This window comes from Vanellus vanellus (genome assembly GCF_965231255.1).
Source record: "Vanellus vanellus genome assembly, chromosome: Z".
NCBI lineage: Eukaryota > Metazoa > Chordata > Aves > Charadriiformes > Charadriidae > Vanellus > Vanellus vanellus.
In genome coordinates, this window is record NC_138908.1 from 11,538,058 (window position 1) to 11,550,760 (window position 12,703).

General features: G+C 45.4%; 1 protein-coding gene across 1 annotated transcript in view; it reads right to left on the reverse strand.

The window, feature by feature from the left end:
* Positions 1-1,354: 1,354 nt before the first annotated feature.
* LPAR1 (lysophosphatidic acid receptor 1) overlaps positions 1,355-12,703 on the reverse strand; it is a gene marked incomplete at its 5' end in the record, with an annotated part of 51,128 nt that continues 39,779 nt past the window's right edge. Inside the window, one exon of the mRNA XM_082497523.1 lies at positions 1,355-1,666. Coding sequence (XP_082353649.1) covers positions 1,365-1,666 — 302 coding nt within the window. The 3' untranslated portion in view covers positions 1,355-1,364. The remainder of the gene's footprint in view (positions 1,667-12,703) is intronic.

The following is a 12,703-nucleotide window of genomic DNA, read 5'->3' on the forward strand; positions in this document are numbered from 1 at the left end:
TTTTATCAGCAAGATCCCATCTTTGCTCACATTTACCCCTGTCAAGTAGTTTTGATTAATGTCACTGATTTCTCGGTGACTGAGATTCACCTGAGTGGCATTCCTCTTTGAAACAGCCATACATGAAAAAATCCATCTGTTAGCTTAGCTATTCATAACAATGTGCATATGTGGCTATTATATGTAGCACAGTCCAGTCATTTGCAATAGACTGCTACATGTGTTGTCTTGACTTTACAAAATAAAACTGTACCTTGGATTTTAGTAGCCTACTGCTTTCAAAATGAAGCGTACATCACTTAAAAGGTACCCTACAAATATTTCTCAGTGCAAAAATGCAGAGGGTGTTTTTTTTTTCAATTACAAGAAAGGTTCTATAAAAATGTATACTTTTTTCCACGTTAAAAATCCCTTTGCTTTCTGCCACGAACAAGAAAAGCATTCCAATGTCATAAATACATTTTTTTTTAAAATCTACCAACCTGACCATAGCCCTTTAAGAGCCTTAAGGATGTGTCCTACTTTAAGAACTTGCCTATGAAAAACTTGGGACCCCTCATGTTACACATTTCATACCGCACTTCAAAGAAGAACGTTAAATACCTTGTGACTAGAGTATTGTTTATTTCGTAATCTAAACAAACACTGGAATACAGTCTATGCTTTTCTACTTTCCTGCAGACATTACAATGAGCTTTTTTTTTTTAATAATTAAAACAATCTGCATACACACAGAACATGCATGCTCTCTAACACCAGTAATGAAGGTAAGAAGAGTCAGTTTCCATCATCTTCCTGTTGCCTGTATTAGAAAAAAATACTTTTGTTTTTACTGTAGTTATGGCAGTGTGGCTAAGGATATGAAGGCTAGAGCACAGTCTTACTCCCTGCACAGAAAATGTTCATCACAAGCATGCTGATGGTGATAAATATTACATGTCTATTAAATGATAGGCATACTTTTATCCCCTTTACTCCCTTTTTTAAAAAGACTAAGTGGCTACATGTAAATGCAGTGAAGCAGGTATAAGCTTAATTAATCAGAGTTGATTCAGACTGGCACCAAGACGCAGCGAAGTCCGACGAAGTCCCAGAGAGGCTTTCCATGGGCTACCAATGACCTCCGCAGCAAGGCATCTGCCTTCCACCTTTTGAAAGTAGAAATCAAGGGCCTTGCAGCACTGCCAGTCCTGTGGACGGGGTGGACCACGCCGGTGTGTCGGGCTCCCTGGAAAAGATGCACTTGTAGTCCATTAGTGTTTGAGAAAACCTTGTGAGTGGGTTACCTTCCCTGGGGCCGAGCACCCACCCCGCTCCGTGGCGTAGCCCGCTGCCCTCCGTCGGCCACGCGGCTGGCTGTGGTTTTACACCACCGAGTGGTCGTTGCTGTGGACGCCAGCCAAGATGGTGTGGTTGAGTGAGGACGCCGATCGGTCTGAGCCTTCGGTGGGGCCGTTGGCGTTCTCACTGCGCTGGCAGCAGAGGATCTGCTTGAAGGTTGCGCTCATCTCCTTGTCCCGGTAGGAGTAGATGATGGGGTTCATGGCAGAGTTGAACTCCGCCAGGAGGAGGAAGAATTTTTCATAGGCCAGGACGTTGCACTGGGGACAGCAAACATCAAGGAGCAGCAAGACTAATCCTGGGGTCCAGCAGATTATGAAAGCACCTAGGAAGAGAAAGAGCAGACAAAATACTACAAAACCCACAAATATAATAATGCACCGTTACTCATCAAGACACTATCAGAACGATCCAACGGGAAGCTGCAACATTTAATTTTCTCTTTCAAGAGTATCGTTCCCACACTATTTCTTCACTGACCTGATGAGAGGGCCGTCTTTCAAAGATCTGTAAATGATTATGGGCAGCACATCAAAAGAGCAAGGCATTCCCCCCCCCCCCCCCCCCCCCCCCCCATTTGAAATGTTCTCTGCTTGGCAAATACATTTGCATTTAAAGTTGATAATGAGGAACATTTTTTCCCTTCAGCTAGAGACCTCTGACTAATCAATCTCTTGATCAGGAGAAACAATGCTGCAATTTACTTCTCAAACTAATAACAACAAAGAAAACCTTTCTGTGAGTGCTGTGACTGAAGCATCAGTAATAGAAAAAGAGTGATGCAGGCAGCAATTCTCAAGAAAAAGAAAGCCTGGGTCTTGTTAATCCATTTGAGCCCCATTATGTAATGGAAAGTCCTAAACACACATCCTTCTTGCACTGAAATGTCATCCTTCAACAGATCTACTTCTTTTCTTAGGGCTCTATTCAACAGAAATTCAGAGGCTCCTCAGGCTTCAATAGTGTAAATGCCAAAGAGCCTTACCCTGATTAAAATGCTTACCCCTCCTTTCTCTGCTTTGCAAAGCTCTGAGGGGGATAAAGCCCACAACAAAATTTGGAGTTCAATGCAGAAATGAAATCAAACGCCTTGCACTTTATTTGGAGTACTGAGTTAAAAGAAGATGCTAACTCCTCGTACGGTTAAAGATGTTTTAAATATAATCAGCGCTGGAAAAGCCCTTACACACCAATCATGTCAGAATGAAGATGGTGCTCCTGAGATTTTCCAGGCTGACATACTTGGCTGAGGTGGAAACCAAGGTCTTATCATCAGCGGGCAGTTTTAGCGCAGGTATCAGCAACAAGGGCTTCCCAGCTCTACCCAGTGAGTGCTGTTTTCAAACAGGTTCTCCTGTCCCTGTGGTATTTATTTGTTAACATATTGCCTCAATTTTTATTTTTTTTCTGCAGTGATGCTTTCTGCAGGTCCAGCAGCTGACTACAGTCGGTCTCTGCAGCGTGCAACCTTTCCTCCATGCCTGCCAAGAAGGTGCCAGCTATTTCCAGCTTGGGCAATGTTGGCTGTAAGCTGTGCAGACACCCTTCTGTTTGGATACCAAACCCACCTAGATCAAACAGAAGAACAGTTTCCAAAGGGCTCTGCAAACACACAGGGTGTGCCAGGCTACAGGCATTGGTTGCCAACCAGGCAACCATACACAGGCTTCCTACTTACCAAAAAGCATCCCTAAACTGAGCTTGCTTACCACTGATGGTGCCACAGTCCTGCCTATCACTTTGCTGACCAACAAACTTCACAAAGGGAAAGAAGCTGGGAGGCGAACTGCCAGCTGCCAGTACAAAGCACCAATGTCTTTGGCCAAATGACTTTGTTAGGGGTTGGCAGCAATTTTATAGAATAGGGATGAAACTCTCCCACGCCGAGGTGGCATCAAACACATGAATCCACTTCATAGCTTTTGTCTGCAGCTCTTTCAGATTCCAGTAGTCCTAGAAAAGAGTACTTGAAACCCATGCAAAGGACTATGGTCTTTTGTCCCTTCCTTGTACCTGTTGCCAGTACAGTAGAAAGCTGCATCTTTTTATGTGCAGGATTGTCTGGGTTGAAGCAGAGGCTGCCCTCTGCACGGAGCAGCTCTACTAAGCTGGTTCCTGCAGAAACCAAGAGAATCTTTCAAATTCAACCACTCACTGCTGAAACTGTGTGCGCTGCTTTCAACCTCCTAGCTAGTAAGGCAGCGGTGGACTTAGTTGCTGCTTGAGCATATATTTTCTTCATTACAGGCTGCCTCGGGAGAACAACATCAGAGATGGGAACACTGCAAATCATGGGATCTACAGTCAAGGACAAAAGATGATGACAGCATCCTCACCAGCCCTGTAGCAGAAAAGTCCAACGTGGGAACAATGAAGCTGACAGGAAAGCTCTCCTAGCGTTGTTCAAAGTTGCAATTGAAAACTTCCAATTTTCCAACAATTTTGTTGTGGTGGTTGTTGTTTTTTAAATCTGCTGTTGAGAAACTAAATATGTCAAACAGAACATTCTGTTGCTATCATTTTGTGGTATATTAAAAGCAGCAACAAGAAGAGGTATGGTGAGGCAGGCAGGCATTTGCTCCTGAGAAAGCCCCGAAGTCTTTGACAGACTTCCACATCCACTGAACACTGGTCTCAGGTGGAGTTTCTGAGCCTCTCTGGGCTCCTCAGTATCTCAAATAGGTCCGACAACCTCCATGCAGAGGCCTGACATGGTTGCACTCAAGAAAAAGACTGAGGTTGAGCAAGCAACTGAATGCTCTGTGCAGCTCATGCTACACTGAAAAAAGATAAAAACAAAGGGTCACCTTTCCACCCAGCTCTGGAAGAGAATGGAAGCCATTACTCTGCAAGTTGCCACCCTGCTGCTCATGCTGGGCCTGGAGCTGGGTCAATGACGTGCTGGCAGCCAAGGTGTCAAGAGGAGAAGAAACCCACAGTCCCCAGCTCCAGACCTGCTTGGGTAACGTGGCCGTTCCACTGCCCTGGCCCCCAGCCGCAGACCAGGCTGACTTTCCAACCTCTCTCCTCCACGCAGCAGTGATGCAGCAGAAGAGCACACAGCATCCAGGACCTGGCCTTTGTGCAAACAGGGCTAGTAGCCTCAAGCTTCTGAACAGAGGGCTCATTTGTTATTGGGAAGTAAGAGCCATTGAAGCCAGACCCATTCAGTCTAGTGGGTTTAGTTTTACTTTAGCCCCTGGGATTTTCCTAGCAAAACTTCCCACCATGCTAATGGATCCTGCGGCTTATTAAGTTAAGTGCTTGCAAATGGTGACACAAACAATGCCTTGGGTTTTCTCACTTGTTATTTAACTGTCAGTACCCTGGAAAATACTGGAAAGCATCACTCACCGTAAAGGCATGTTTGAGTTAGGTATAATGCAAGCAACATAAAAATGTCAGGCTCCTATTAATTCAGATTTAGGAAACATCATGTGTTAAACATGAAATTCTTTCCCTGAAAGGAAAAAAAAAAAAAGCTTGAAATTTATTTTTTCTACTTCTTACTTGGAATATTTGTCAAAGTAAAGTGATGCAAAGATAAGAGGTTAAATTCTTCTCTTTCCAGAAATCTGTTGTGCATTGATTTCACCAAGAATGAAGATCTCAAAATATCATATCTAATCAAACAATGAGATCCAAAAGCTTCCTACACCAAAATCTTGATGTATTTTTCTGTTCAGGAACAGAATTGAGAGCAGCCCAAAGTACAGTGTCAGTAATTTTCAGGTGCATCCTAACATTTTACAAACTCGGTCAAACCCACGTTACAATGACATATAAAGCAGATCTATTGCATTCAATGAATCAAATAGGAGGTTGCAGAAAGGTGGGACTCGACATGTTTTGTCAAGTCACAGAGGACAGAACAAGAGGAAATGGCTTCAAGTTGCGCCAAGGGAAGTTCAGATTGGATATTAGGAAGAATTTCTTTACTGAAAGGGTTATCAGGCATTGGAATGCATTACCCAGGGCAGTGGTGGAGTCTCCATCCCTGGAGGTATTTAAGGGTCGTGTAGATACAGTGCTCAGGGACGTGGTTTAGTGGTGGGCTTGTGAGTGTTAGGTTAATGATTGGACTAGATGATCTTACAGGTCTTTTCCAATCTAGGAGATTCTGTGATTCTGTGAAATCTGCTCATCTTTGTGGATATGTCATTGTCATGCCGTGGCATGAGGAAAGCCCATCATGCATGAATAAAAATGTTAATGGTATGTCCTTGGGTGGCTGAAGAGCACTGGTGCCTGAACAGATAACACCTTGGGGTGACACCTCCAACCCTGGCAGTCCTTAGAGGTGCTGACACTGCATTAAACTGACCGAGCCATGCATTTGCAGCAGGAGGAATACCCCTATGGTGCACAGACAAGGTCTGCCCTGCAGGTCTGGCAAGAGAGGGCTGGGTGAGGAAGAAACGCCTATCAGGCTGAGGGGAGAATGGCTAGCCATGAGACAGGAAAGCATGAGGGAACCGGAGAAATGGCACTGCATCTTTTAAAAATATTTAAGGAGACAAGAGGGGAAGTGTCCCTGTAGACTCAGAAGCATATTTTACAGCAGGAAATCTAAGTTACAACAGAGCAGTCATGACACTAATCTCATTTTCTGTTGCTGTGTGATACCTCACACTCAGGGGTGAAACTCCAGCTCCTCGTGCATAGTCTGTCTGGCTGAGCTGTGCCAGAAGTCCACTGCGGGCTTTCTGATGACCAGCATATGACTACATCACATATGTCTTGAATCCTTGTCTGGTGCACCAGTGCGGATTGCATTTGCATGGTAGTTGCAGGCTTGGAAACTCCTGGGTAAGTGTGGCATGGCCTTACAGCCAGATTTGATTGCAAGAGAGTAAAAACTGTTGTGGGCAGTAGGCGTATGAAACCAGCCATGATAAATCACACAAAAATGACTGACTAGCGAAACTAAAGAGAAAACAACTCCAAAACCCAGCAGCAGTAAAGAAACAAGCTACATGAGAATAAACACTGACAAACTAGTCACTCATTACTAGGCCCTTGGTCCTCTCAGGAATGTTTGCAAAATCCACACAACAAACTGCAGACAGTACAAAAAGATAAATCAGGAAAAAAGGACACGATAAAAACAGCCTCTTAAAACACAGAAATATTAATTTAAGGCTGTACTTGAATGACAGATCACCTCTGTGCTACTGCAGTCAAGCATGCCTGCTGTTTTAGTTTATTGCTAAGCACTGACCATTCGGGATGACTTTTCTTCCTACCGGTGGAAACTGTCTTAAATGCCTGTATTTACAAAAACTTGGTAAGAACCAAAGTGAGTAAGAGCCCCCCTTCTGAGAAGCAGACATACCCGAAGGAGCTGACATAGTGGAAAAGATGTTGAAGACAGGGGGGAAACATTTTCAGTTCGTCTTGTGGAGCTTTCTTTTGTTTTTCAAAGGCAGACAGTGCACAGATCCAAACCCAGACTCAGAGAAGTGAGTTCCAAGGTACCATCCCTCTACATGCATGGCAAGAGCATTTGGTCCAGCTTTATCTTAGGGCTGCAGATTAAATCATTTCATTGCTGCTGCAGATGGAAAAAGGTCTTGTTTTAGCAGGACACCGATCAACTGCAGTATATTTTTGTGTTAGGCTTCGCTCTGGGGAGGATGTAAGAAGTTCACAAACAACATGCTGCAGGCACACTGTCACCCAGCCCCCAGGGACTGCTCGGGGCCAGCCTTGGCAGGGGGTGGCAGGGAGGAGCACCCTGATGCTCGCCTGCCGTCTCCCTCTTGGCAGCTCCCGGGGGCCACGGTGTCCCCGTGCTGCCCTGGGGGTGGGCAGTGGGTCATGGATGCAGTTCTCCAACATCCAGCCCATACGCTAAGGACCCGCACACAGCCACCTCCCGGTGACCAGGCTGGATGGCTACAGGTGAAACTTCTCAGGTTAGCAGGCGAAGCATTTCCTAAAAGCAGCAGTTTTTTGTTGTTGTTGTTGTTGTTGTTGTTTTTTTTTTCCTTTTTGCCTTGGACAGTGTAAGTCTGTGTTTATCCCATGAACATTTATTTTCCTCTAACTCACAACAGCGAAATAAAAAAAGCGCTTCTGCTACTGCCAAGTCACACACACACATCTATCCATCCCTCAGAGGCTCCAGTGGGATGCAGCTCTTGTAAATGCACACCTATTCTAAAACACCCCTTTTCTTCTCCTTAACCATACTGTGTCCCTTTCATCTGCCCTCTTCCACCCATCTTGGGTGTTGATCCTGGCTTTACAGTTTGCTGGCATGGCCTCACACTCACCCCGCAAATTGCTTATACAAACAAGTATGAGGAATACTCTTTTAGGGAGTAAGAGGAGAGAAAAGGGAAAAAAGATCTTGCTTGTGTTTGCAGTTTTGTTAAGATTACAGAAACAGGATAAGGCACTACTATATCAAAGACAGAAAAGACGCATTCCAGCTGAACTGCAGGGACATTTATGTTCTGCTGCTGTTGCCCACCTACTCTTGTCCACCCGCTGTCCTCTCCAAATCTGCTCCAGTTCTCAGAGTGGCACTTGTGATGGGTGGCTACACCACCTCTTCCACTGGGACAATGGTGACGGAGAGAGGAAAGGATACTGAGCATCACTGACAGTTACCAACAGGGAGAAGGGTCTTGCTGCACTTTCTGCAGGCTGGAAGCAATGCTATGGGGAGACAACTTGTTTTATTCAACAAAACCAAAGCCAAAATGGGCTACAGAGATGCCTGGCATTTTCCACGTCCTGATACAATCCCACCCTTAGCAGGGAAAGCCACTCGCTATGCTAGCTGAGGAGCAAGCTCATCAGCTGCAACACAACTGCACTTCTTCATGCCCTAGCCATCTGTAGGCTGTATCAATAACCCTCCTTATCACAGGGCGTATTATCATGTGCATAGCATGAATAGAGATAAGTACTGCATGAAATAGTGCTTATTTATAGCTATGTATTGTTTTCCCCAGACACAAATATTAGAGAATGAAATCTAAAATGAATACTGAATCATTATATATGAAAAATATCCATGAAAATCATTTATCATGCTGTAAACATAGGGAGTGTAGGAGTAAGTCTTCTAATTCTAGTCTGACATAATTTTCCCCAATTTTTCCACAACATTACTACAACATCGCTTATAGTTCTCGGTGGATGAAAACACAGTAGTTACTGTTTTTTTGTAGTTTCTACTGGAAACAGTCAGTATTGGGGTAAGGTTTGCTTCCACTCTTGGAATTTTTATGTGAAATATAAAATGTGAATACCACATATGGAACAGATTATTAAATGTAAAATAATCCCATGTGAAATTTGGCAAATTCTGCAGAACTTTAGATATGAAAGGCTTGCCTCTCCATCCACAGACTCCAAAAGGCTTGGGGAGGATGACAGTCAAAGATGGTCCTTGAAAAATACCCCTGGAGAGCAGCATGCAATGTGCCAGTAGGAATGGTCTTGTTGAAAAGGGTGCTATCAAAGCCCCTTCATGTATTTAAGGTGTTGTTATTTAAGGAAGCTCTCTGAATTCTGAATGAGGGAGAGATTCGTAGCATACTCCTACTGGAGTTTTTGACTGAGTGCAAAATGCAGTTTTCATGGAATCATAGAGTCACACAATGGTCTAGGTTGGAAGTGACCTTGAAGACTGTCTATTTCCAACCCCCCTGCCATGGACAGGGATACCTCCCACTAGACCAGCTTGCTCAAAGTCCCATCCAGCCTGGCCTTAAACACCTCCAGGGATGGGGCATCTACAACTTCTCTGGGCAACCTGTGCCAGTGTCTCACCACACTCATAGTGAAAATTTTCTTCCTAAAATCTAATGTACATCTACCCTCCTTTAGTTTGATGCCATTACCCCTTGTCCTATCACTACATGCCCTTTTAAAAAGTTCCTCTCCAGCTTTCTTGTAGGCCCCCTTCAGATACTGGAAGGCCGCAATAAGGTCTCCCCAGAGCCTTCTTCAGGCTGAACAACCCCAACTCTCTCAGCCTGTCCTCATGGGAGAGGGGCTCCAGCCCTCTGATTATCTTTGTGGCCCTCCTCTGGACCTGTTCCAACAGGTCCATGTCCTTCCTGTGCTGAGGACTCCAAAGCTGGATGCAGAACTCCAGGCGGGGTCTCACCAAAGCAGGGTAGAAGGGGGAGAATCAGCTCCCTCGCCCTGCTGGCCACACTTCTTTTGATACAGCCCAGGATACAGTTGGCCTTCTGGGCTGCGAGCACACATTGCCGGCTCATGTTCAGCTTCTCATCAACCAACACCCTCAAGTCCCTCTCCTCAGGGCTGCTCTCAATGCATCCTCCATCCAGCCTGTATTTGCACTTGGGGTTGCCCTGACCCACGTGCAGAACCTTGCACTTGGTCTTGTTGAACTTCATGAGGTTGACATGGGCGCACCTCTCAAGCCTGTCCAGGTCCCTCTGGATGGCATCCCTTCCCTCCAGTGTGTCGACCACGCCACACAGCTTGGTGTCATCGGCAAACTTGCTGAGGGTGCACTCAATCCCACTGTCCATGTCACCGACAAAGATGATGAACAGCGCTGGTCCCAGTACTGACCCCTGAGGAACGCCACTCATCACTGGTTTCCACTCAGACATTGAGCTGTTGGCTGCAACTCTTTGTGTGAGACCATCCAGCCAGTTCCTTGTCCACTAAGTGGTCCATCCATCAAATCTGTGCCTCTCCAATTTAGAGACTAGGATGTCATGCTGAACAGTGACAAATGCTTTGCATAAGTCCAGCTAAATGACATCAGTTGCTCTCCCCTTATCCACCAACACTGTAGCCCTGTCACAGAAGTCCATCAAATTTGTTCAGGCATGATTTGCCCTTGGTGAAGCCATGTTGGCTCTTACCAATCACCTCCTTATTTTCCATGTGCCTTAGCACAGTTTCCAGGAGGATCTGCTACATAATCTTGCTAGGCACAGAGGTGAGACTGACTGGCCTGTAGTTCCCCGGGTCTTCCTTTTTTTCCTTTTTGAAAATGGGGGTTACGTTTCCCCTTTTCCAGTCAGTGAAAACTTCACCAGACTGCCACGACTTTTCAAATATAATGGAAAGCAACTAAACAACTGCGCACCCTCTTTGCTGCCCTAAGGATCTTGAACTCTACCATTTCACGACCACTGCAGCCAAGGCTGCCCTTGAGCTTGGCATTCCCCACCAGCCCCTCTTTGTTGGTAAGGTCAAGGTCCAGCATAGCTCCTCCCTTATTGGCTACTCTACCACTTGGAGAAGGAAATTGTCATCAATGCATTCCAGGAACGTCCTGGATTGCATGTGCCCTGTTGTGTTGTCCCTCCAACAGATATTGGGGTGGTTGAAGTCCCCCAGGAGGACCAGGGCTTGCAAATGTGAGGCCACTCCTAGCTGTCTATAGAGGGCCTCATCCACTTGGTCACCCTGGTCAGGTGGCCTGTAGCAGACCCCCACTGTAATGTCACCTGGCCCTGTGTTCCCTTTTATCCTGACCCATAAGCTCTTGGTTGGCTCCTCATCCATCCCCAGGTGAAGCTCTGTGCACTCCAGCTGGTCATTGACATAGAGGGCAACACCCCCTCCTCATCTCCCCTCCCTGTCCTTCCTGAAGAGCGTGTATCCTTCCCGTCAAACACTCCAGTCATAGGAGCCATCCCACCATGCCTCTGTGATGTCAATAAGACCATAGCTGTGGAGGCATGTGCACATCTCTAACTTCTCTTGTTTGTTCCCCATGCTACAGACATTTGCACAGAGGTATTTAAGTTGGGTCCCTGTAGAAGCTGACTTACTGGCTGGAGTGACTGCAGTTCCTTTGTGCTGCACTCCAGGTGGCCTTCCTTTGAGGTGTTTTATCTGCATTTTCCATTGGCTTCTATTACCTCAGGAGCCCCTGGCTCACCTCCATAAGACTTTGAGTGTGCTGCAGTGCACCCAGTACATCTCGGAGCAACAGGCTGAGGGGCCTTGTAGCACCCTCTAACCTTGGTGTGTCATCCCTTGGTTTGTCACGGGCAGGCCTGATAATATCCCCTTCCCCCTTTAAATCTAGTTTAAAGCTTTCTCTGACACGTGTCTGGGAGACTTTCACACAGTGGCCCCTTGGGGTTTCAAGTCAAACATTTCTCTGCTGGGACTGTGTGTGAAAGGAAGGGGAGATATCTCCAGCAGTATAAAATAGGAAATGAGAAAGAAAGCAAAGCCGAATAAAATCTACATTCATATTAATGCAACAATATCGTACGTGTACTTCTCATAAGATGATTTGGAGCAAGAAGATCAAAGCAAATAAGAGAAAATACACAACTAGGGGCACATGGGAGGATCCAGGTGGTATGAGCTATCAGCCTGTCTTCCACAACACTTTATCTGCCCCAACCCTGGGGACCCCCATTCTAGTCTCCTATGAGCTGAATGGCTCTGAAGGTGCAGGTTATAGATAAAATCCTGACCTCAGTTTTTCCAAGTATCTGAACTCCACAGGAAAATTTGACAGGTTTTCCAGATTCTTCAGTCTGTTGTACCCATGCTTCGCAAAGGGATTTTTAAATAAACTGTTTCTGCTAGTACTGCATCCATTCCCTGATTTTCTGCCTTCTCCACAGATATATGCACATGCATACTCCAACTTCTTCTGAATCCTGTTCTGGGATTTTGGGCTGCTCCATTTGGTGAGACTTCGCACAAAATAATGGCTGGATTGTGTAGGAACAATAAAATCATGTCTTGCTCCAAAACTTATTTCCCTTTCCCAGCAGGAATACATTATGTGTCTGCTTCAAACATCTGTTTTCACCTTTGAACTCCTGTGCACAGAATTTATTTGGTACTTAAGACATGGCTATCTTTGTCAACAAATCACCCCTTCTCTGAGGAACCTGGCTCCTTCCCTCTTGAAGCATTTATCTGGTTTAAAACATGCTAATGACTTAACATGAAAGCTTCCTTGGGGCTCTGCCTGTGTTCTAGCTGGGCTGGGAGAAGCAGCAAGCTTTGCCCACAAAATGTGAAGTTCCAGTGTGTGTTAGCATCACCTCTTTCTGCGCCTTAATATTTAGTGTTTCACCTATGTCTGCTCATCCCTTTAATCCTTATCACCTTCTTTCTTTTCAGAACAAATAAAATAAAGTAAAAAATTATTCCTAAATGGACATGCAGTCTTGACCACAACTGATACTCCTGCTGGCATATAGACTCCTCACCCTGTTCTCTTCCAATGCTCGCATCACCACATTGCTCCTGACAATTTGTCATACTCAAAAATTCCTTGGTGAAATCTTTAGGTCAAAGCCCATTTTTAAACCAGACACACTTCTGCACCTACACCTGCTGCACACAGGGCCAACTGAAGATACACCTGACCCACTGTGGC